The sequence below is a fragment of the Phocoena phocoena genome, chromosome 2 (assembly GCF_963924675.1).
Source record: "Phocoena phocoena chromosome 2, mPhoPho1.1, whole genome shotgun sequence".
Taxonomy (NCBI): domain Eukaryota; kingdom Metazoa; phylum Chordata; class Mammalia; order Artiodactyla; family Phocoenidae; genus Phocoena; species Phocoena phocoena.
In genome coordinates, this window is record NC_089220.1 from 114,427,298 (window position 1) to 114,452,355 (window position 25,058).

The 25,058-nt window shown below is 46.9% G+C and overlaps 1 protein-coding gene across 17 annotated transcripts in view; it reads right to left on the reverse strand.

Annotated features, from left to right (window-relative positions):
- The window catches only part of CELF6 (CUGBP Elav-like family member 6), a 29,610-nt gene extending 5,021 nt beyond the window's left edge, over positions 1-24,589 (reverse strand). For 14 of the 17 annotated variants that reach the window (XM_065872780.1, XM_065872774.1, XM_065872778.1 and 11 more), the window contains exons 1-3: positions 24,328-24,472; positions 20,496-20,578; positions 11,416-11,464 (exon numbers count right to left, since the gene is read on the reverse strand). In XM_065872780.1, the coding sequence (XP_065728852.1) occupies positions 11,416-11,464; positions 20,496-20,578; positions 24,328-24,472 (277 nt within the window). Of the gene's footprint in view, positions 1-11,415; positions 11,465-20,495; positions 20,579-24,327 lie in introns of all 17 variants that reach the window. The other 3 variants (XM_065872764.1, XM_065872765.1, XM_065872763.1) reach the window with 1 other exon arrangement.
- Between the last annotated feature and the right edge of the window lie 469 nt (positions 24,590-25,058).

The following is a 25,058-nucleotide window of genomic DNA, read 5'->3' on the forward strand; positions in this document are numbered from 1 at the left end:
CCCAGGACAGTAAAGAGGTTTGTGTGAACAGTGGTCCGATCCTTCATCTGCTCTTCCTCTTTCTGCTCTTTTCTGATGATGGTGGTCAGTCACAGCTCATGTCACAGACCATGAAATTCTCTGATCCTTCTGTTCCAGTGAGAGTCTCCCAAATTAAGAATTTCCATTTCCATGATAGGGCACTGACTCTATGGTTCTAGACTACTGGGCTGTACAGAATTTGAAATTGAAATGAGGTTGGGCTATGGGCTAATCTCTATGCTGCCCATTTCACAGCTGTCACCTTGAATCCTGGTGTCCTCTTTGCCACTTTACAGGGACCTTCATGGTGTTTGACAGGAGGATGATCTGGGTCACAGTGAATATAAGCATCAGATGGTCCTGAAATGGTGGGATAAGTTTCTTAAGAGACCTGGTCAAAGAGAATTACAGGCTAGACTCCTGAGAGTAGCCCGCAAATCCACACCCCTGAAGATTTTCAGGGCCGACGCATGCTCCCAGAGAGATGGAGATGATGGGATTTAGCCCAGAAAATGCAATATCCTCTAGGTCAAACTATACCAGTTTGGTAGAAAAGGATTCTGTAAGAGGTAGGTCAGAGATGTCTGAATAAAATCATTCCATGAGTGGTGTGTGGGTCCCTAGAAAGATGGAAATTCAAACTGGGAGGCTTAACTTTCCTGGAGTGGATGGAATTGGAAGATAGCATCAGTGTGGAGTTGAGACATAGTTGGAAAGACACACAGTTGAACGGTGTAACTGCATTTTCATGATGGCCACTTGTGTATACTCCTTGCTCTTCTACCAAATGCTTTTTTGAACCCAAATCAAGTTGTTTGGACCCTAGAGGTTCATCTCCATAAAGCTGTCTTGCGCAGCTGATCATACAGGGATTCTAAGGTAGCAAATGATGGGGTTGGAAGCCCAGAGTCAGAGTCAGTCCACTCCATCTTCCTCAGGAAAGGTATCAAGATGCTGTTCAAGAAAGAAGGCTCTGCCCAAGTTGACCCAAAGGAGTCCCAAGCTTCTGGCTTCTAAGCCCCCCCACAACCATTCACTACCATGTTGGTGGGATATCATGATTGTAGAAACAGTGCAGGGACAAGAAATCGCATTGGGGTACCAACCATCAGACACATCCTAAAATTACCAGTCCACCTTTCCATCCAAATACCAACCCAGGAGATCCTATTGATGGCAGCATTTGATGCTCTGACATGCTCAGTGATGACTGCAGCATAAGGATCCAAGGAAGACTGGGAAATGAGTGAAGGAAATATCCAGGGGAAACAAAGTCTCCTGATCAGATCTGATGAGTATCAAGCAGGGCTTTTTTTTTTTTTGCGGTACGCGGGCCTCTCACTGTTGTGGCCTTTCCTGTTGCGGAGCACAGGCTCCAGACGCGCAGGCTCGGCGGCCATGGCTCACGGGCCCAGCCGCTCCGCGGCATGTGGGATCTTCCCGGACCGGGGCACGAACCCATGTCCCCTGCATCGGCAGGCAGACTCTCAACCACTGCGCCACCAGGGAAGCCCAAGTATGGCTTTAATTCCAAAAGAAAACTATTAGAACTAAGAAACAAATTCAGCAAAGTTATCCTATTAAAAAAATCAACAGGGACTTCCCTGGTGGCGCAGTGGTTAAGAATCTGCCTGCCAATGCAGGGGACATGGGTTCAAGCCTTGGCCCGGGAAGATTCCATATGCCACAGAGCAACTAAACCTATGTGCCACAGCTACTGAGCTTGCACTCTAGACCTCACGAGCCACAACTGCTGAAGCCCGTGCATGTAGAGCCCATGCTCCTCAACAAGAGAAGCCACCGCAATGAGAAGCCCACGCACCACAACAAAGAGTAGCCCCCACTCGCCGCAACTAGAAAAGCCTGCGCGCAGCAACGAAGACCCAACGCAGCCAAAAATTAAAAATATAAATAAATAAATAAATTTATTTTTAAAAAAAAGAATCTGCCTGCTAATGCAGGGGACATGGGTTCGAGCCCTGGTCTGGGAAGATCCCACATGCCGTGGAGCAGCTAATAAGCCTGTGTGCCACAACTACTGAGCCTGCACTCTAGAGCCCACGAGCCACAACTACTGAGCCCGCATGCCAGAACTACTGAAGCCCGCGGGCCTAGAGCCGTACTCCACAGCAAGAGAAGCCACCGTAATGAGAAGCCCGCATACCATAACAAAGAGTAGCCCCCGCTCACTGCAACTAGAGAAAGCCCGCACACAGCAACAGAGACCCAACGCAGCCAAAAATAAATAAATAAATAAATTTATTTATTTTTAAAAATCAACAAAAAAATCAGTTGTGTTTCTATAGACTAACAATGAACAATCTGAAAATGAAATTAAGAAAACTATTTCACTTAGCATCAAAAAGAATAAAATACTTAGGAATAAATTTAAACAAGGCTGCAAAAGACTTGTATCCTGAAAACTACAAAATATTGCTGAAGAAAACTGAAGAAGATGCAAATAAATGGAAGACATCCTATGTTCATGAATTGAAAGACTTAATGTTGTTAGATGTCAGTACTACCCAAAGCAATCTACAGATTTAATGCAATACCTATCAAAATTTCAGTGGCATTTTCTTAAGAAACAGAAAAATCGATCCTAAAATTCATACGGGATCTCAAGAGATCCTGAATAGCCAAATAATCTTGGGGGGGGAAAAGAATTTTGGAGGTCTCAGTCTAACTGATTTCAAAACTTATTACAAAGCTACAGTAATCAAAGTGTGGTACTGGCATAAAGAGAGACATTTAGACCAATGGAGTAGAATAGAAAGGCCAGAAATAAGCCCTCATGTATGTGGTCAATTGACTTTCGACAAGAGTGCCAGTCTTTTAAACAAATGTTGCTAAGAAAGCTGGACATCTACATACAAAAGAATGAAGTTGGACCCTTACACTGTACTGTATACAAAAATTAGATGAAAATGGATCAAATGTAAACATAAATGCTAAAACTATAAAACTCCTAGAAGAAACAGGGGGAAAGCTTCATGACCTTGCATTTGAGAGTGATTCCTTGGATATGACACCAAAAGCACAGGCAACAAAAGTAAGAATAGAAATTTTGGACTACATCAAATTTTAAAACTACTGTGCATCAAAGGACACAACCAGAGTGAAAAGGCAACCTACAGAATGGGAGAAAATATTTGCAAACCATATATCTGATAAAAGTTTAATATCCAGAATATATAAAGAGCTCCTATGGCTCAACAACAAAAATAATTCAATTTTTAAAAATGAGCAAAAGATCTGAATAGATAGTTCTCCGAAGAAGATATATAATGACCAACAAATATATGAAAAGATGCTCAAAATCACTAATAATTAAGAAAGTGCAAATCAGAACTACAAGATATCAACTGACACCCATTAGGATGACTGCTATTTTAAAAAAGTGGGGGGGAAATAAGTGCTGGCAAGAATGTGGAGAAATTATGTATGTATGTGCACTAATGTTGAATGGTACAAGCCGCTATGGAAAACAGTACGGCGGTTCCTCAAAAAATTAAAAATAGAATTACCATATTATCCAGCCATACCAGTTCTGGGTATATATCCAAAAGAATTGAAAGCAGAGTCTCAAAGAGATATTTGTACACTCACGTTCACCTTAGTATTATCCACAATAGTCAAAAGGTAGAAGCAACCTAAATGTCTTATAAACCAATGAATGGATAAACAAAATATGGTATATATGTACAATGGAATATCATTTGGCTTTTAAAAGGAAGGAAAAATCTAAAAAAAAAAATGTTCTGAAGAACCTAGGGGTAGAAAGGGATAAAGAGGCAGACGTAGAGAATGGACTTGAGGACACAGAGAGGGGGAAGGGTAAGCTGGGACGAAGTGAGAGAGTGGCATGGACATATATACACTACCAAACGTAAAACAGATAGCTAGTGGGAAGCAGCCACATAGCACAGGGAGATCAGCTCGGTGCTTTGTGACGACCTAGAGGGGTGGGATAGGGAGGGTGGGAGGGAGACACAAGAGGGAGGAGTTACGGGGATATATGTATATGTATAGCTGATTCACTTTGTTATAAAGCAGAAACTAACACACCATTGTAAAGCAATTATACTCCAGTAAAGACGTTAAAAAAAAAAAAAAAAGGAAGGAGATTCTGACATGCTGCAACATGGATGAAACTTGAGGACATTATGCTAAGTGATATAAGCCAGTCACAAAAAGACGGTTGCCAGGGGCTGGAGGGAGGGAGAAATGGAGAGTTATTGGTTAATGGGTACAGACTTTGAGTTTTGTAAGATGAAAAAGTTCTGGAGGTTGCACAGCAATGTGAGTATTGCTAACAGTATTGAACTGTACTCTTAAAAATGGTAAAGAGAGTAAAGATGATGTTATGTCTGTTTTACCCCAATTAAAAAAAAATACAGTGAAGGAGGAGGCCTGAAAAATAGGGACTTAGATTAAGAAAGAACAGAGACTCCACTGTTCCTTCATCCTGATCCAGGAGAGCCAGGAGGCGAGTAAGAAAGGTAGACCAAGCCTGGGCTTTCAGGTTCCCTTAAGAGAGAAGATCTCAGCCTCTGGAGATGCATTTTTCTTTTGTGGGCTATACACTTGTACCTGAAGGGCTTGTCAGAGGTTCAGCCACAGCCATGGCCTAAAAGTGTTACAACAATTAGCTCTGGGTGATCCACTCTGAGTCAAACTGAAGGAAAGCACCACTCTTTTCCTTCGGAGGTAGAATGCATTTCAGGAAGTGAAACATTAACTTGACATTACCAGGTCTTAGGCAGTACTGTGAGCCTTATCCAGTCAGGTTTTAGTTGGAAGAATACTTTTTAGAATTAATTCAGTGTGAGGATCAAAGACAGATATGAGTGTCAACTGACTAATAGAACAGTTGTTGCTAAGATCCGTGTCTGATTTAGGCCAGAGAATATGTCCCAGTATTAAGAAATTCTGAAAATTCTAGCTCAAAATTTAACTTTAACTTAAAGTCTGGATGTTAAACACTGAATAGAATAGAATCCTAGAAAAAAAAATTGGAAAAGATGGCTTACTTAGTTAGATAGTAATATATGTTTATTACTCAAAATCCAGGCTGATATTTAAACAAACCCTTGCAAATTCAGGCAGAAATTAAACAATTATAGAATGGTTTTAGGAGGGTTGATGTGATGACAGATAATTGGCTTTTGAGTTAAACCAAATGTGAAGATTAAAAAACAGAGGCATTACCTCAGAGAAAGTTTTACATTTTAAAGTAAAAAAAAAAAAAAAACCCTTAAAGTGAAAAGATTGCATGGATTTATTACTTAAACTATTTCTGTACCGTAGGCATCTTGGATCTGTAAATATTTGCTAAGTAAAAAATACAGCCAAGTTGGGGAAAGAGCAATCACAATTGTGACTTATGAATTTATTGATTTTATGTTATAAAATTTGAAGGATAGGAAAGAAAATACAGGAGTTCAGTGATTTTGAAGATTTTGCCTTAGAACTAAAAAATACTTTCCCTATATGATTGGTACTTACAGTTCAACTTATTTTTAGTGTTTCCATAGTAGAGATAATCTAAGTTAGGAAAAATCAACCACAGTCTCCATGCTGAAGAGCAGATAAAATAGATCTATTTAGTTACCATTGTCTGAGGGATTTAGGGATCCCTAGCTCTGGCCTCATGTAATTTGAGGTTAATTTAACATTTTGAAATACATGAACTTTGAATTTTCATTCAGGCAAACATTTTAATGTTCACATTCAATTAAACACAAATGCTGAGGGAAAAGTTTTTGGCACTATGTATATTTAATTAGAAATGGGTGCCGTGGGCTTCCCTGGTGGCGCAGTGGTTAAGGATCCACCTGCCAATGCAGGGGACATGGGTTCAAGCCCTGGTCCAGGAAGATGCCACGTGCCATGGAGCAGCTAAGCCCGTGAGCCACAACTACTGAAGCCCGCGTGTCTAGAGCCCATGGTCCGCAACAAGAGAAGCCACCGCAGTGAAAAGCCCACGCACCGCAACAAAGAGTAGCCCCCACTCACCACAACCAGAGAAAGCCCGCACACAGCAACAAAGACCCAATGCAGCCAAAAATAAATAAATAAATAAAATAAACAAATTTATATATAAAAAAAGAAATGGGCGCCTTTAGTATATTATGAGATAATTTCACTTTGGAAAATTAGATTAATTTTCCTTTAAGAGTGTACTGTTCAAAGGACTTCCCTTGGTGGTGCGGTGGTTAAGAATTCGCCTGCCAATGCAGGGGACACGGGTTCGAGCCCTGGTCGGGGAAGATAGCACATGCCACGGAGCAACTAAGCCCGTGCGCCACAACTACTGAGCCTGCGCTCTAGAGCCCACATGCCATAACTACTGAGCCCACGTGCCACAACTACTGACGCCTGCGTCCCTAAATCCCACGCTCCGCAACAAGAGAAGCCACCACAATGAGAAGCCTGTGCACCGCAATGAAGAGTAGCCCCCACTCGCCATGACTAGAGAAAGCCCGTGCTCAGCAACGAAGACACAACACAGCCAAAAATAAAGAAATTTATTGAAAAAATAAAAAAGTGTACTGTTCAATGCCACAGGATGTAAAATATAGGCACAGAGCATGGAGTATATGAACAGTGTGGGACTTGACTGCAGAATTTATGGGAACTGGGATACATTAAACATATGTATAAATATATATGTATAAACATACACATAGGGCTGGCATACATTAAAAGGCTACTATAATATAGTCCATGAAGACTTGGATGCACTCTGAGTGCCATCAAGGCTGCAAGGGATGACCATGAAAGAAGAGGGCCCCAGACCTTCTATCGGGCAGAACTTGTGTTGCTATTATTGCATTGTAAGCATTGAATGTGCAAGTGTTACCAGTAACTTCTAAAAGTAATGCAACATACAGTGTGTTTAAAATATAGGTTATTTCGAAGTGCCTATGAGGGGACTCCAAGTCAGATGGGGAAAGTCAGAGATGGCTTTGCCCTCAGAGCCTCTGTTTCCTTATTTGGAAGCTTGGAGGAAATAGCTCTTCCTGCCCTACCTATTCTAGAAGCTTGTGGGGGGAATCAAGTTCATGAGACTATCTGTGACCTGTAGAGCATGGTTATACAGAGAGTCTTATGATCTTTCAGATTTAGGAGGAGCCATTTGGTCTCCTCCTAGGAACAAATGAATGCTTTTAAGAACAATGATGTTGTAGGTAATGTTATAGCGGGAAGAAGACAGGATGTCTCTGTACCTTTCCAAGGTGTTATGAAAAATATTTTTATAAATTTGCTTTAAACATTTTTTTTCAATGAAAACAATTTTACTTCTATTCAGGCTCTCCCCTGCTGTGCTAACACTTTGATTTCTACAGCATTGGCTGGAAGTGAAAATAAAACAGACCTATAATAGAAGTTATAAGAAAATAAAATATAGGTCATTTCAACCACAAACCTCATGTCTAGTGATTAAAAATAAGAGTAATACTACTCTGTTGCATTGGCATGAAAATTCAAGAGACAGAATGTAAAGTAACTATTTTTGTCAAAAAGCTCATGCATGTGTACATAATATAATACTCCTGTATGGCAGATAGGAAAGAAAATGGCAGTCTTTGGACCGAAGAAGCAAACCTGATAGGTTTAGTTAGGCTGTCACAATGCTGGCCCACTTTTAAAAATTGAATTAGTTGCCAACATTTAATATAATTTAATATAATTAAAACAGAAACTTTCATTATGTCATGACAGTCTCACCCATTTAGGGTTCCTTACCTGGCTCCTATAGCATTTGAGTTAGTGATCCCTGTTTTATGGGAAGAAAAATCTAATAAGCCCTTCCAGAAAAAAAATGGCAAAATTTTGGAAGATTACGTTTGCCTTGATACCCCCTTGATTATGTCTGCATTGATACCAGTATTTTTGTCAGATGTAAAAATCATTATTAATCAACTGTAAACAAAGGATTTAATTTCAGGAATAATTTTAAAATATGCAAGCTCAAAGGCTTAACTGTATCAGGGCAGGTGTGACCGTTAACTCTGAAGGTTTATAGAATGTTTGGGATAACAGAGATAAGACTTGGATGAGACAAGCTGTCTTACATTGGTGTCAAATGTTACATTTCAAAACCAAATTCAATACCATTTTAAAAGTTGAGTTTCTAAAGCATTAATTTGTGTTACAATTCAGCAGAGAGCTGAACTCACTTTTTTTTTTTTTTTTTGCTGTACACGGGCCTCTCACTGTTGTGGCCTCTCCCATTGCGGAGCACAGGCTCTAGACGCGCAGGCTCAGCGGCCATGGCTCACGGGCCCAGCCGCTCCGCGGCATGTGGGATCTTCCCGGACCGGGTCATGAACCCGTGTCCCCTGCATCGGCAGGCGGACTCTCAACCACTGCGCCACCAGGGAAGCCCTGAACTCACTTTTGAAGAGATATATAATAGCATTGAAGAGAAGAAACACCTTTTGATTAGTATCTAACACAGATCAGTTGGTAGTAAAATACTTGTAAATTGTAAAGACCCAACTGTTTTGCAAGACTTAGTACATATGCCTCCTGTCTCCCAAATGTGTATCAGGGAACATTTGGTGATTTTGAGTGGCAACACGAAAGAATTGAGAGATCTGGTCATCCAAAACTGCAAGAAGGATTATCCACAGATGCCTTTGGAGTATATGCTCTTTAAAAGCCATCACTTAAGCAATGTAAAGCAATTATACTCCAATAAAGATGTTAAGAAAGAAAAAAGCCATCACTTGTCAAGAAATAGCTATGTTATACATAACTACTAAAATTATGAATTCTACTGCCAGGCAGACCTCTTTTCAGCTAGATTTTCTTTTCCTGCTCTCTTGAGCTGCTCGGAATCTGAACAGGTGTAGAGGTGAAATGCCATATGTACAGAATATGTCAATGATATTACACCTGAAAAACCTGTACAAAAATGGGGAGGCAAATGATAAAACTCATGCTGATGCCACTGCTGGGAGCCCAGATGACCAAGACATCTGGACTAGACTAAGCAGAAGCATAATCAACGTGGAGGCCTCCTTTGGGCAGTGGCCCTCACCCTGGCAAGAGGTGTTGGACTCCAAGCAGCAAGTGTGCCCCCAGCATCCTGGATTTAGTTCCTGAACCAGACTCCAAGTTGCATTATATTCTTCTGAGCTCTGTACATGCTCTTCCCTCCACCTGAAATACTTGCTCCCTTGCTCCTCCTCTTTCTATTTGACTACTTCTTGTTCATCCTTGAGATCTCAGCTTAAATATTACCACCTCTGGGAGCCCACCTTGACCTCCCAGACTAAGGTGCCCCATGTTTTCCCCAATGCTTTTCAATCCCCCAGGGCTTGAAAAGCATTGATCACACTGGATGATAGCTTTGTTTTACTGTTTATATCCCCTTATAGCTCCAGAGCTCCACGAGGCCAGGTGCCAGGTCTGCCTTGCATTCCTAATGTGGAGTAAGTTACTCAAAAGATATTGGTTGGATGGTTGAACAAACTACAGCCCAATCTGTCTGCTTCTTAGCTCACTCAAGTACTCTTAGGTGACCTCTCAGCTGTCTAGGGTTCGTGGGCAGGGCTGAGAAGTTGGCCAACATTGGCCCTGATGCCTAACAGTTTCCCAAGAAGCAGAAATTCTTGGGACAAGTGAACCAGAGGTTTGATATGCAGCCTGGAACTTCTCAAAAACCAGTCTGGAAAGAATGAGATGGAAAAGGAGGATTTGTGTTTGGAGGAGAGGGAGGAAGCTTGGAAATATCTCCTTAAGACAAAGTGGGATGATAACATCTTGACCAGAAGTGGAGAATCAAAGACCAAAATCAGAAAATCTAAAAGGAGGAAGAATGGATTTCTTGGAGGAAAGAACTCCACAATGGAGCTATGAAGCTACTAGAGTCCCTTGTAGGTGTGGACACTGAGCCTGAAGTCTGAGAGGATGTGCAGAATTATTAGGAGTCAATAAATGTCTGTCAATTGGGTTCCATTCTCTCCCTGATCTTGGGCAGCTTCTTTTACCTAATAAAAAGCCATGGCTGACCTCCCTAAGGTGGGGAGAAAGTCTTTTTTTTTTTTAAACATCTTTATGGGGGTGTAATTGCTTTACAATGGTGTGTTAGTTTCTGCTTTATAACAAAGTGAATCAGTTATACATATACATATGTTCCCATATCTCTTCCCTCTTGCGTCTCCCTCAGGAGAAAGTCTTATTTAAGAGGGAGTCCGCAAATGTCAGGGAGGGCTCCAGGCAGATTTCTTGGAATGATTTAACACCCAAGGGCAAGAAAGACACCAAGAACTGACACCAGAAGCTAGTATTGCTTTTCCACTATGGAAGCCGGCCAGAACTCAGCTGGTTGTCAAAAAGCACAGGCTCGGATGGACCTAGAGTCTGTCATACAGAGTGAAGTAAGTCAGAAAGAGAAAAATAAATACCGTATGCTAACGCATATATATGGAATCTAAAAAAATTGTACTGATGAACCTAGTGGCAGGGCAGGAATAAAGACGCAGACATAGAGAATTGACTGAGGACATGGGGAGGGGGAAGGGTAAGCTGGGACAAAGTGAGAGAGTGGCATGGACATATATACACTACCAAATGTAAAACTGATAGCTAGTGGGAAGCAGCCACATAGCAGAGGGAGATCAGCTCGGTGCTCTGTGACCACCTAGAGGGGTGGGATAGGGAGGGTGGGAGGGAGACGCAAGAGGGAGGGGATATGGGGATATAGGTATACATATAACTGATTCACTTTGTTGTACAGCAGAAACTAACACAACATTGTAAAGCAATTATACTCTAATAAAGATTAAAAAAAAATCACAGGCTCTCAAACCCTCCTGTTCTTAAGGAACATTAGTCTTTCTGCACTAGGAAACAGTGCAGCTAAAAGAAAAACTTTTGAAGACTTTCCATGGTCCTCAGCATAGAGTTCAGTTCCTTAATATGGCCTACAAAATCTGTCTTACGAGCCTCATCTTTTTCCCAAGGCAACTGAAATGAAGGAATGAATGGCTCCAACCCAGACTGGACTGAGTTCTCTGTAATCAGAAGATCTGGAAAAGGAGAATAACTCTAACCTGGTTCTTCAAACAAACCTGGAAGTTCCACCTGTTAAAACAGGAATGAACTCTCTTCAGGGGCAAGGTGGCAAGAACTCCCTTCCTCTATGTCCAGCCTCTATCTCCTGCCTCTTCTGGGTCTGGGGATGCTGGGACCCCATCCCTCTTCAGTCTGACCTGGGATGGCTGAGCTGTCTGGTGCTAAATAATCTGGTCCCTCCCTAGTTGCCCGCCTTACCCAGGGAGGCTCTAGTAATAAACCCTAGGTAGGCCTGACTCCAGAAGTGGGCCCACCATCCCCGACATGGATGATACCCTGAGATTCGGCAGGCAGGCAAGTTACCTCCTCGGCCCTCACTGGCAGCCGGCTTCACTTGGATGGGACGATTCATCTGAAAGACATCGGACCAACACACCCAGTCAGCGTGACTGCCTGGCCCTGCCCCGGCTTCTCCACCCCTGGACTCCTCAGGATCTAACCCCTCACCCCTTTGAACTCTACACCCCACCACTCTCACACAGGGATTATAGATTTTCTCCAAGATTCATCCCTTAAAGGCCGGAATTTAGAAGGTGCTGAAGCCTGAAGGATTAGGCGATAGGAAGCTCAGGGGCAAGCAGAGGAGGGACTGTGGGGGTCAAAAAGATTCTCCTGCCTTGGCTCTGTGTAGGGACCATGTGCGGCCTGTCCCTCTGGCTCCTGGACTTCCTTAAAGGCTTTGGGTGCGAGGAATTGGGTAGGAGGGCAGATGTGTGTTCTGTGTCTAAAACTGAGAATATACTTCTATGTGTCACTTAGATTAAACAATCTGGGAATCAGATTTAGGGCCATCTATCCCCAATTCTGCCATTTAATGGTTGTATGACTTCGAGTAAGCCATCCTCTCTCAGATTCAACTTGTCAAATGAGAAAAACCTTCCCCAAGCTTCTATGTCACCACAGTTTCTACCCTCACCCTCTCAGTCCCCTCCCTGGGACCCCTTCCCCTGAGGATGCTGGAGTTCTCCAGGGCACCATCCTTGGCCCTACTCATCCCACTCTTCCCTTTTTTCCTGGCTAATCTCATCCAAACCCACAGCCTCAGCTCCTGTCCCCACAGTGATGACTCAGAGCTCTGCGTCTCCAGCCTTTACCTCCCTCCTGAGCTTCAGACCCATGTGCCCAGCTTCTTGCCGGACACCCCGCCTAGAAAGTCCACTGGCACCTTCCACTCAACACACCCAAACCAGAGCTTATCTTTTTGCCCAAACCTGATCCAGTCATCCAGGCTATAAACCAGGAAAGCAGCTTGACTCCTCCCTCCATACCCTCCCCCACCAACCAATTTCACCTTCTAATTCAGGGGTTCCCTGATCAGGGGTAGATAAGAATCACCTGGGTACCATATCAGACTCTTAAGTTGGGGGATTGTATAATTTGTAAACGCTCCTAGGTGATTTCCATATATACCCCACCCACTCCCATCCCCCAACCACCCTGAGAGAATTCACGATTGAATCCCCATCTCACCTTCCTCTCATGGGTGTTGTGGGGATCACATGACATAATGGGGATGCAAAAGGTCTTTGTAAACAGCCAAGAGCTGGATGCGTAGGATGTGAGGAATTATTGTTGGGGGGCAGACAGCTGAGTGCCGGAAGGAAAGAAGAGCAGCCTTCCTGTTCATGGAGGAAGGGGTACTGATGGCCATCTGGCCTGAGAAGGTGATGATCTGACCCCCTCCCCTCAGGAAATGCAATGCTTCTGCACCAATCAGGGGCCACTCCATCCCCTACCAGTGTGCTCGTTGCCGAGACAACAGGCAGCTTCCTGTTACCATAGCCACAAGTGCTACCTAGTAACCATAGTAACGCCCTGGCAGTCACAGTTGAGCAATTTCCTTTGGATCAAATTTGGGGGAGGGGTGGGGGGAGGGCTTAAAAAAAAAAAAGGAAAGGAAAGGAAAACAGGCCACGCCTGAACCAGAGCAATCCTCCTCCCACCCAGGGCTCAGGTTCTTACGCGCTCTTACACACCCACCCGCTGGTGGTGGAGCACCTGCAGTGTACCAGGCTGTGGGTGAGGGCCGAGACACCGACAGGACTCGGGCTGCAGTCTAGAGGGGTGACAGATCAATCCAAGGAGATCAGGGCGAGCTGGACAGGTCTGGATGGCCTGCACCAGGGACCAGGAGGACAGGACCCGTCCCTGGGCATGGCCACCTGTGACTGTGGAGGAGAGACCAAGAGACAGAGCCGGGCTTCCCTGGTGGCGCAGTGGTTGAGACTGTGCCTGCTGATGCGGGGGACACGGATTCGTGCCCCGGTCCGGGAAGATCCCACATGCCGCCAAGCGGCTGGGCCTGCGATCCATGGCCGCTGAGGCTGCGCGTCCGGAGCCTGTGCTCCGCAACAGGAGAGGCTACAACAGTGAGAGGCCCACGTACAGCAAAAAAAAAAAAAAAAAAAAAAAAAAAAAGAGACAGAGCCATGGAGAGCAGAGACACAGGGAGAGATGAAGAGACATAGGAAGACAGAAATGATGAGAGAATAAGACAGACCTACACAGGGCAAGGAAAGAGAGAAATACTGGGGGAGATGGGAAGGAAATGAGGGGATAAGGGGTCAGGAAGGGGGGGTGCAGGAAAGGTAGGGAGGAGTGTGGCAGAAGGGTAGAAGCCTGGGGTGGGGGGCAGTGAGGGTGAGCAAGACCATCCTTATTTTATTAGTTCTTAAATAGATCCTACGAATTTCTCACTGGAGCCTAGAGTGACGAGCACATGTAACAGCAGTGGTTTCCGTGGCGGCTGCCTCCCTGGCTGGGTTTCTGGGGAGGTGGAGCTCATCGGTGCTCTGGAGGATGTCCCTTTTCCCCCTCCCCCTCTCCACCACTGTTTGATGGAGAGCGGGCATTAGGTGGTACATAAATGTCCCACGTGGACCTGGCAGAGTCCAGGTCTCGGAGGCTGGGCACCTAGACTTTCTACCACTCGGGCATGTTGCCAGTATGTCCAGAACTCTGTGAAGAGCCCTGGGCTGGGCCCTTCAGGGGAGACAGCGATGACCCTAGGACCCTGTCCTCAAAGGCGTATAAGAGGGGGAAGATAATGCCACCATTTCCAGAGAGCCCACTATGTGCCAGGCCCTTCCTGGGGCACTTTACATACCTTGTCTCTAAATTCCTTCCAACCACTCTGCAAGATAGTGCCATTGTTCCCATAGTATAGATGAGAAAGCTGAGGCTCAGGGGGGTTAAATCACTTGTCCAAGATCACATGGTGGGTAAGTGGTTGAGCTGGGATTTGCCTCCAGGTCTGCCTGACACTGAAGTCCATGATTTTTGCATTGTGTCACTCAGCTCCGTTCTTAAGACATGAACACAAATAACGAGGCACAGAGGGACCAGGACCTTGGGAGGCGTGCAAGGTAAAGTGCTGTGGGAGAGGCTGACTCCAGCTGGAGAGGCTGGCTCAGGGAAAGTTTCATGGGGGAGGCAGGGTTTGAGCTGGGTCTTGCAGCACTGGGGTCATTTGGGCCATGTGGAGATCGTGGGAGAGGTGGGGCTGGAGGCTGAACACTCCAGGTGTCTGGGGTACGGAGAGGGAGATGCAAGTCTGAAGGAGCAAGAGTTTTCTGGTGGGCACCTGACACCGAGGGAGCTAGGGTAGTACAGATTGCTGCCAAGTCAGATAGACGTGGGTTTAAATCCTGGCTCCATCACTGACAACTTCCTTAAGGTCTCTGAGCCTCAGTATCCACACTAGTAAAAGGGCACTCAGGATCCCACCTTGAAGGGGTGTGGTGAAAATGACAAAGGCAAGATTTTAGTAGGTGCACCAGATGTAATAAATTTTTCGTTTGTTTGTTTTTGTTTGTGTGGGTTTTAAATGGAAGGATATGGAATTGAAGGGTAGGCAGGGGCCAGATCAGGGCAGGTTGTGAAAACCATGACAAGGAACTTTGACTTTGTTGTATTTCAAAGGCAATAGGGATCCAGGGAAGGATATTAAGTGGGGGAGGGATCTGTCTTATGAAGGATCCCATGAGCTGTCATTATGCAGAGAAAGGATTGGAAAGGGAAAGATTAGAGGCAGGAGGATCAGTGATACAAGTGAGGGTGAGGGTGACCTGGACTAGGGCAGAAGGAAATGGACAGATTCAGGGGATGTTCAGGAAGAATGAACTGGACTAAAGTTCTATTGGATGTGGGGACTGAGGGAGAGGAGGGAATTTTGGCTGACTCTCAGGCTTATGGCTTAGGTGTTGGGGAAGTTGGTAATTTGGGAGTTAGGAGGTGCAGGGGAAGTCCTCAGGGGAGGAGCCCAAGATGGTGATGACAGAGTTGAGAAGAGTAATGGTCCCCAGGCTCTGGGCCTTCAGTCTCCACTGGGAAGTGGTTAGGGAGGACACCCGGTTTTTAGGTATGTTCTGTGTGGCTAAAGGAGAAAGAGAGCTGCCCACATGAGCTACCTGGGCAACCCTACCCTGCCTCGTTCCTGCCACAGCCAGGGGAGGGATGTGGAAGCGGGGTCAAGTAATCACTCTTCCCCTTTGAAGAAAAGAGGGCATTGCTTCCTTGGCCAAGAACTTGTCATGGGACCTCACGGGAGTTGTTGCCCTTGGCTGAGCACCTATTCCCCTGAGACTTTCCCAAGTCCAGGCACATTTCTGCTTCAGGGCCCAGCCCTGGAGGGGAAATCAAGGGAGAGTATGTCAGAAAGAGGAGAGGACAACCTACTCCAAGCAGTGGAGTGGAGAAGGTCAGAGGCAGGACAGACACGTACGGGGTCCTAGGCCTTCTGCCCCTGTAAGCAGCAGGGAAGGCAAGATCTTACCCCTTCTCCTTGCTCGACTTGCCAAAAATTCCTGCCTTTGGGGTCCACATTGCCCTCGTCACGCTCTTCTGTCCTGATCACAGCTCTTCCCTCCACTCAGCACTCATGCCCTCAGCCCCTTCCCCTCACCATGGGAAGAATGCTTATTGGAACCTCCCCAAAGAAGGGACTACTGATGGGTCTAAGAGAGGTGTCATGGGTGCAAGAAAGAGTGGAGCAGATAAAAAGGAAACCACCATTTTCAGTACTTTGTTCTACCTCACCCCCTTCCTCTAATTCAACCCAATGCCAAGTCCCATTCGTTCTAGAATCTATATGGATTTCCTAAATAGTTCTCAAGTCCATCCTCTCCTCTCCGTTCCTACCCTAACCCCAGCTCCAGGCCAGCATCATCACTCACATGCTCTCAGCAAGTGTTTCCAGAGGGTCATCTGCCTCCAGCATTGCATCCTCTCCACCCCAGCATTCACGCTGTAGCCAAAGTGATCTTTCAGTACCAGTCCCTCACTCTTCCCTGCTCAAAATCCACCCACAGTTCCCCATTGCAAGCTGCCCAGTAAAGCCCGAGATCCTAAGACTGGGAGCCAAAACCTGTTAGTCCTGCCTCCCGTGCTGCCCAACATGCATGATACTCTCCATTCACTTGGAGCCTTAGACATCTTTGCTGGGCACTTTCCCTGACTGTCCCCAGAATTCCAGAAGACACTTTTGTCTTTTAGGTTTCTAGGCCTTCAAACATCATGAAGTATGATATGATCATGATTCAGCTCAGACAGCATCTCGCCTGTGAAGCATCTCCTCCTTCTCCACCCCTGATGCTTCTTCTACGTGCCCAGAGGTTAAACCCCACTGAGGTGCAACAAGTTATTTCTGGGCTGGAAGCTCCTTGAGGGCAAAGGCGCCAGCTCATGCACTGGGCAGCTGCTAGCACATACAGTGCCTTTGTGTGAGTTACAAAGAGGCAACCCTGTGGGCAAATTAGGAAAAATGTCCCCCTTCCTCTGGGCTGACACAGTCCTGTGATAATGTGCATGGCTTGGTCAATAGAGCATGGCTGGATTTCAGGCCCTGTTTGCCTTTTCCACTCAAGCTGTTTTGTGCAGGGCACAACCTGCAAAAGCAAATGTACTCAGTTATGTCTGTCTCCTTCATGGTGTTTGAAGGGATGGATGCCCAGGGGAAAGGAGAGCATGAACATGGAGGGAGACAAGTGCGGGGGCAGGAGGGAACCTTCTGAATCCCAGAAGGTGGGGCTGAGGTTGGGCCTCACTTTCTTCAGGTGGATTCTGGAGCCTAAAGTGAGGCTGAAAGAAGTAACTCTAGCTTCATGGGGAAGAAGCTGTAGAAGATGGGACAGACCACTGAGGTTTGAAGGAAGTCCTGAGTAGGGAGTCAAGCTTTGATAGGTGACAGAAATTAGCAGGGAGCTCGTGGAGGGGGGCCGAGGGGAGGTCCCAGTCCAGCAGATAACATGAAATTTCTCCTAGCGGTTCAGGCTTTCTCTTTAGGTTTGACACAGCCTTTCCTAGTCCCACAGCGACAGTCCTGCCTGCCTCCAGTCAGAGTCCAGATTGAAGTGTTGTCCCTGCTTCTCCAGCAGATGGCAGGTGTGCCCAGGACCCAGTGCCTACAGAGAGCTGGGCACCCTCCTCTCCATGCTGGTGGGCCTGAGGCCAGGTGACTAAAGCTACTGCTGCCCCTGGCAGGCCCAGAGGAAAGATTGATGACCCGGCCATTGCTGGGGCTGGCCAACAGGGCCATCGATTTTCATTTAGGAGAATAATTAAATATTAATTTTCACTTTGTTAAGCTGAGGAGGGTGAATAAGCCAATCCTGGCAGTACAAGAGGAAGTCAGGCCATGTTTGAAGCCTGTAGATGAAAGGGTGAGAGGGGGCAGATGTACCCAGTCACCATCCCCTCCAGAACTTTAGACCCCTATCTGCCACCAGCTTGGCTCAGGTAACAGTGCAGTGGTTAAGTGAATGAGTTCTGGAGCCAGACTACTTGCATTCAAAGCCCACATCTTCCCATTAGTAGCTACATGACCTTGGGCAAGTCACTTGTTTTCTATGACTCAGTTTCCTCACCTGTAAAATGGGAATGCCAATAACAATACCTTCTTCATAGAGGATTAAATGAATTTGAACCTGTAAAGTGCTAGGAACACTGTCTGGTATCAATATATGTTAGTTATTATTATTTCTCTTTTTTCTCCCAGAAATTGTCCCAGTAGTATAGGGCTTCACTGTCCTTATCTCAGGTGCCCTCAGCCTCATAGAGTACCCCAGGTACCCCATCTCTTGTGGAGCCCTGTGGCTGGTTGAGGAGGGGATTTTTTTTTTTTTTTAACATTTATTGGCTGCATCAGGTCTTAGTTGGCGGCACACGGGATCTTTCGTTGCAGTGCACAGGCTCTTTGTTCTGGTGCACGGGCTTCTCTCTAGCTGTGGCGTGCAGGCTTAGTTGCCCCGCGGCATGTAGGATCTTAGTTCCCCGACCAGGGATTGAACTGGCATCCCCTGCATTGCAAGACGGATTCTTTACCACTGGACCACCAGGGAAGTCCCTAAGGAGGGGATTTGTTCTCCCAAAGTTCATATTAATTTTTTCAGTGCCTTTCATTTGCTTTCAGGATAAAGTCCAAACCCCTCAGCCTGGAGTTCAAAGTTTCCTCTTCAGCCACTGCCCTCTGTGGATCTTCTTTCTGGTCTGGCCCCTGCTCACATGAGGTCCCCCTCCTCTACACTCCCAGCCTCATTTCACACCCATCTGTTCCTCTTGTCTCTGCACCTTTACCATGATGTTTCCCACGTGGAGTGTTACTGTTCATATCATTGACTCAATTCTAGTGACAGAAGTCATTTACTCCCAAGGTTGGATGAGTAATGACTTCTACTATTACTCCTAGTAATGCTGCTGTTACTACCACCACTACTACTACTACTACCACCACCAGCTAACCTGTATGGAGTACTGATTGTCTGCCAAGATCTGTGTTAAGCACTATTACATGACTTAGTTCATTTAATTATTATAACAACCCTACAAGTTCAGTTTCACAGAGGAGGAAGCTTAGGCTTAGAGAGGTAAAGACTTGCTCAAGGTCATAGAGTCAGTGAGTGGTGGGGCCTGGATCGACACCCAGGTCTGTCTGACTCCAGAGCCTGCATACAGAGGATTGGGGAGGGTGATAAGTTAGTGTTAACTTGACACTGAGTCTTCAAGAGCGAGGCTCAAGTTCCTTCAATTACAAGGATTGGTTCTAGGATCTGACACCCCGATAACAGCCTGATCGGCTCTAAGTAAAGCCTGCGTTATTGCTGGAGAGCTCCAATGCAGAGAAATGACTTCTTTACATGGAGCTGAAATTAGCGCATCTGTTCTTTATACCCCACTGCTCTGTGAGGCCACCCATAGGAAACCAAATCCCTCTTCAGGATGTGAAAGCGGTTACCCGCCCCAACAGTAATATGTATCAAGATCTTACTCTGTGCCAGGCACTTGCTAAGCCTCAGTGAATCCTCACAATAGCCCAGAGAGCTAAGTGTTAGTATAACCTACTCCTTATAGATGAGGAAATTTTCTAGTAATTTATCTGAAGACACAGAAGTGGTAAATGGCAGAGCTGGGATTCAAATCCAGTCTGTGAGTCTCAAAAAACTAGTATTCTTAATTATTATGTTATGATGCCTCCCTATTGCAGCCCCCACTAAACCCTATTTTCTCCAGCTAAATGTCCCCAATTCTTCAAATTATCATTCCATGATATATTTTATGTTCCCATCCCATCCTAGTATCTTTATGGTAGGCTAATGACCCTCTTAAATCTGACGCCTGGAAGTGGATATGTGTCCCATGTTTGGCCTGCCTGGGACATTTGAATAGCATTCTTGTTCTAGACATATCACTCCTTGGACAAGAAAGAATGAGGCTGTGTAGTATGACTTGCTCTTGGTGAAGCCACACTAGTTCCTAACAATCACCACTTTCTTCCTTCCACAGTAGGTCCCACTTTGCCTTTTGTCCAGTGATTAGCCATTAGTCAAGGACATATCAAGTGCCACTGATACACAGTAGCCTAGCTCCCTGTGGAATCAGATCTCTCTTAACTTTAGCTACGTGTTTGGGGTGTGGAGGGAAAGCAATCTTGGTGAGTCAAGACACCCCAAAAAACATTACAGGAAGAGGACCAGAGGGAAGTGCCATCAAGGACCCTAGAACTGGAAGAAGTGGGATTCCAGACCAGCAGAGCCTCTCCTCCATGTATCTGCATATATGCTCACACCAGTGACAAATGACACCTAAAAATCATGATTTTAGCCAACATGGACAAACTCTAGCATAGCTCACAACAGTAATGCCTTCCCTAACTATGGGCGTGGTACACTTAGCCCAAGAGTCTTGAGCCCGTTTCTTTGGACCAGAAGACTGAACATAACACATAACCTGTAGCTGTTAAGGGTACAGGTAAGTCCTCTCCTGGAAAGATGACTCTTCTTCTAGTTCCTGGTCCCAGCCCACCCCCTATATGCTGCTTTGGCATGCACATAGGGCCTATGTCCCCAGCCTGAGGTGATTCCCGCCCCCACCAACCCTGGTGGACTTACCCCTGGCAGGGTCTTCTGCTCGTGCAGTGCACTCTGGGCCTTGAGAGCAGAGTCCCGGGCGCAGTAGGTGAGGAAGGCACAGCCTGGGGAGGAAGAGGCTGGCTCAGGGGGTTTCCCGAAACCCCCAGATACTCTTCCTGGAAAGACCCCATTAAGTTGACAAACTCAAAGCCACTCTCCTTTAAACAAGGACACTACTTCTGAGAAGGCTTCTCTGCCTCCCGCCTTCTCTGAAGGGAGGGGCTTCGTGTGCCTGTGTCCCAGGCTCTGGCTCCTTCTCAATTGCTCGTGGCCTCTTGCCTACGGAACATGTGTACCCACACCCAGTCACATGCTAATACAATCCCACATCTCCCCTCCCCACTCCGGCCATAAATCCTGTTAGGGTTAGACCTCCCTAAGCAGCTTTGCCTTCAGCTTTAACCCCAGCCTCCCCTTTCCTTTTTGGATTCATACTCCCAAAGTCTCTCAGAATCAGCCTCAATTCCTTCCCAACTCAGTTTCAGATGGGAGGAGACAGAAGAGGAGGAGAAAGCTTGGGACCCCAGGACCCCAGAACTCCTTACTAACACCTCCTCCTAGTTTGAGTCTGAGGAAGGGATAATTTTGAGGCTTGGAAGATGGGACTGGTTTAAGGGTGTCCTATGGGTAGGAGCTTCTAGGGACTTCCAATCCTATCCAAGGAACTTGATCTGTCAGCTCTCCCAGGACTTCAAGATAGGGCCTCTTAAATAGTTATTGTGCCCCAAATTTGACTTCTCTAAAAGAACCAGTAGATACAGGGGAGAGAAGGAGTCGGGGTTGAGCCAAAGGATCAGTCCTACCCTCTCTTTGTCCAGCCTCAGAACCTGTAGCCTGCTAAGAAGCACAGGGCCAAGATTTCTTCCTTTCCAAAAGTCATTGAGCACTCACTCATTCAGAAAAGATTTATTGAATACTTATTATGGTGGGACATTATGAGGGCTTGAAGGTAAAATGGCAACAAGACAGATACATTTCCTGCCTTAAGGGGGATCATGTAAAGGATCATGAGGGGGATGTATCTAACTCCACAAGGTTGAGGAATGTCTCAAAGAACACACTGAATTCTCAATAACAAAAGGGTGTTAATGAGGTAACAAAAAGTGTGGCGATTATTTCAAGCAGAGAGAATAGTACATATGATGACTGAGTGAAGAATTCAGTGTGTTGGGGAAATGGATGGAAGGCTAGTATGGTTGGAGATTGGTAACTTAGGGGCAGAGTGGCCAGTGGGGTGTGCAGGGATCAGCTCATCTATAACCTCAGTCTGGATTTTGAACTTTTTCCTAAGAACAGTGGAGAGCCACTAAAGGGTTGTGACATTAGGTCTGTGTTTTCAAAAACCGCCTTCTGAGTGTAGGAAGGAGAAAGACTGAAGGAAGAGAAAGTGGATGTGGGAAGCCATTAGGAGTGTGGTGCAGTTTTCCACTTAGAACTCAGCAGACTTCAAAGGCAAATGGGAACATTTTCTCCAATGTCTCCTATGTGGTTGCCCTCTTAAGGTGGGCGGATATCTGCCATTCATTGGGTTAAAGTGACCTTAGAGAACTCCTGGGACAAACTCTTATCATATCAATAGGGAAACTGAAGCCCAGAGAGTATACAAGTGGCAGGATAGGGTTTGGAATCTCCAAACTCCTAGGCTGAGCTTGTTTTAAAAGCACTATGGCTGCCCCCTGTGGTACTCAGCCATCAAAAAGAAAACGAGTCACTCTGGCTTTTGGACATCACTGTTGCTGGGGAGAAGGTGGAGAATATGTTGACTTGGAGACCCTCCTCAGTGATCTTGCAAGGCAACCCTGCCTTCAAGAGCTGTGGGTTGGTTTGGGGATAAATCACCAAACACCTGATTCCGCTTACATCTCTGTTCCATCTACTGCCACCAAGCCATATTAGCTGATGTCAGAACTGGGCAGGGCTGGGGGCCTCTCAGAAAGGCTCGAGGGCCTAGTTGCTGCCTAAAGGAGCCCTGTGTGACTACCTGGGAAAGGGAGTGGAAGAATGAGGGATAAAAAGACAGAGAAGCATGGCTTGAAGGACAGATGAATGAAAAAAAACCAGGAAGAATAACTAAGTGTAGAGAGAAAGAGAGAAAGGATGAGGGAACAGTTCAGAGACTCCGATGGTGTTTGAGTGAGAATTAAAGGTATTCTATACACTTCCCTTACTGTACAGATGGCTCAGAAAGATTAGCTTGTACTTTCATACTGAAATAAATGTCTAGAAAATAAAATAAATTGCTATGGATGGATGTACAGCTGGGCAGCTGGACTGTGTTAGAAGGAATCTGGATGGTATGGTCTTGTCATTTCATGCCCCTCTAAAAATGACCCCACCCAGGAGGGTGGAAGATGCACTGCTTCATAGCTGCTCGCAAATCTTCTATGGGCATTTTCCTGGAGTCTCTATGTTAGTGTGCCTAGGAACTCTCCAAAGCCTCTGAGTTGAAAAGGTGGCAGCCTGTTTCCAGCTCTTAGCCCTTAGGAAAGTACATTTAACTGTTACCCAGGACCCACCACTTCTCTCCTGGAAAGATCACGGAGGATAGTTGGGGACCCTCCCCCACTCCCCAAACCCTGAAACTGCAGCATGGTGAAGGTGGGGAGAGAAAAAGGTGTTTCTTCTGAAATAATTTCCTTCCCCTGCCCATGTATGAATGTGTCTCTGGCTCTCTTACTCCAGCCCAGCCTGGACAGACTTTTCTGCATGTAAACAAGCCTCCTCCCTATTCCTACAGGAGGAAAGGGGTGTGGCTGGATAGGACCTGATGCGTCTCTCTCTAGCAAAGGCAGGGAGAAGACCCCTTTCTGCCTCTTCAACCTGACCCACCCTGAGGCTCTGGTCCACAGGCTCTGGTCCAGGACCACCCTGTGAGGGAGGGAAAGCAGGAGGCCATAAAGAGGATTGGGAAGGGACAAATATGTGTCACAGGAGTGGGAAGATTAGAGGGTAAAAGAAGTGTAGGTTCAGCTGAGAAGAAGCCTGAGATGAGGGGGCACAAGGTGGCTGGAGTTCCCAGCTGAGATCAGAGTTCTGGACTCAAATCAGAAAAGGAAGACAGTGGTGGGATTCTGGATGGGAGTAGGAGAGATTGGGGCTATTGTTAAGCATGAAGGCGGAATTTGGTGCTGAGAGCCTCCTGGGAGGGGAATTGGATTTTGTGACTTAGACAGGCATGGGTTCTGAAGAAGCGGAGAGTTTGTGTCTGTGAGATTTTAGGTTGGCAGTGTGAATCAAAAGAAGGTTCTGGGGGTTGACTGGTCATGGATGCCAGAATGAGGGGTGCAAGCCCAAAATGTGTGTGAACGTGGTTAGGCCTGAGTGGGGTGGCCCCAGATGGGGGTGGAGGGATGGTGGTTCAGGAATGATTGGGTCCAGGGTTTGGGAGATTGAAGGTGTCAGAGACCTAGAAGGTGGAATAAGTTTCCAAATTCCAGGATTTGAGATGTCTGATGGGAGAGATAGAGGGAAGTCCAGCTGAAAGGCGAGGAGTGTTGCGATGTGAGACGTGAAGGGAAGGGAGTTGGAGTTTAGAGTGGAGTACATGTCGGGACCAGAGTGATGATCAGAGGGAGGATGTCAGAGAGAAAATTCTGGGTTGGGGGTTCTGTGATCTGGGAAGAAGACTGGGCTGAAGTGGGCTGGTATTAGACTGGTGTTGGACTGGCTCTAGATAGGGCTAGGGTTGGGGCTGGGGTTGAGGCTGGGATTTGGGCTGGGCCGCACTCTAATCGGAATGGGGCTGGGCAGGGCTGGGCAGGGCTGGGCTGGGCTGGGCTGGGCTGGGCTGGGCTGGGCTGACCCCGCGCACCTTTGTGGAGGCCGGTGAGCCGGTCCTTCAGCACCGTCAGCTCGTAGATGCGGCCGAACTCCTCGAACAGCGGCTTGAGGTCTTGCTCGTCCAAGCCCCTCGGGATCTGCCCCACGAAGAGCTTGATGGCGTCGTGGTCCTTCATGGGCACGGCAGGACCCGGGTTTAGCCCGCTCATGCCGACGCCGCTGTCCGCGGTGCTGAAACCCAGGCGCGGGCCGGGGCCGGCGGGCGGCGCAGACCCTCCGGGCGCCGCGGCCATATCCCCGCCCGGTCCGCCCTCCCGCCGGTCCCTCCTGTCCCGCCGTCCCCTCCCTGGACCGGTGGCGAGGGCCAGGGGGGGAGGGGGCGGGACACGGGCAGCGAGGGCGGGGGGCTGCACCGGGGGCGGGGTCCGGATGGAGGGGCGTAGAAAGGGTGGGGCGGGCTGGAAAAGGGCGGGGCAGGGGGCGGGGCAGGCCCGGGCCGAAGCGGCGGGATGCTGGGGTCTAGCTTCAGGTCCCCGCGCCTCGCTCTCTGGGCTCCCGCCCGAGCTCTTCCGGAGCTGAGCCCCGAGCCCCAGCCCCCGTGTTTGATGACGTAAGGCAGCTGGCCGCCGGGTCTACGCAAATGATTTGCATAATAAGGAAGCAGCGGCCAATCAGAGATGGAGTTGACCGGGCTCGGCCGGGGGCGGGCGGGGCGGCAGGGCTCTCGCGCTCCTGCTCGCCATGGCAACCGGACCCTCGGTT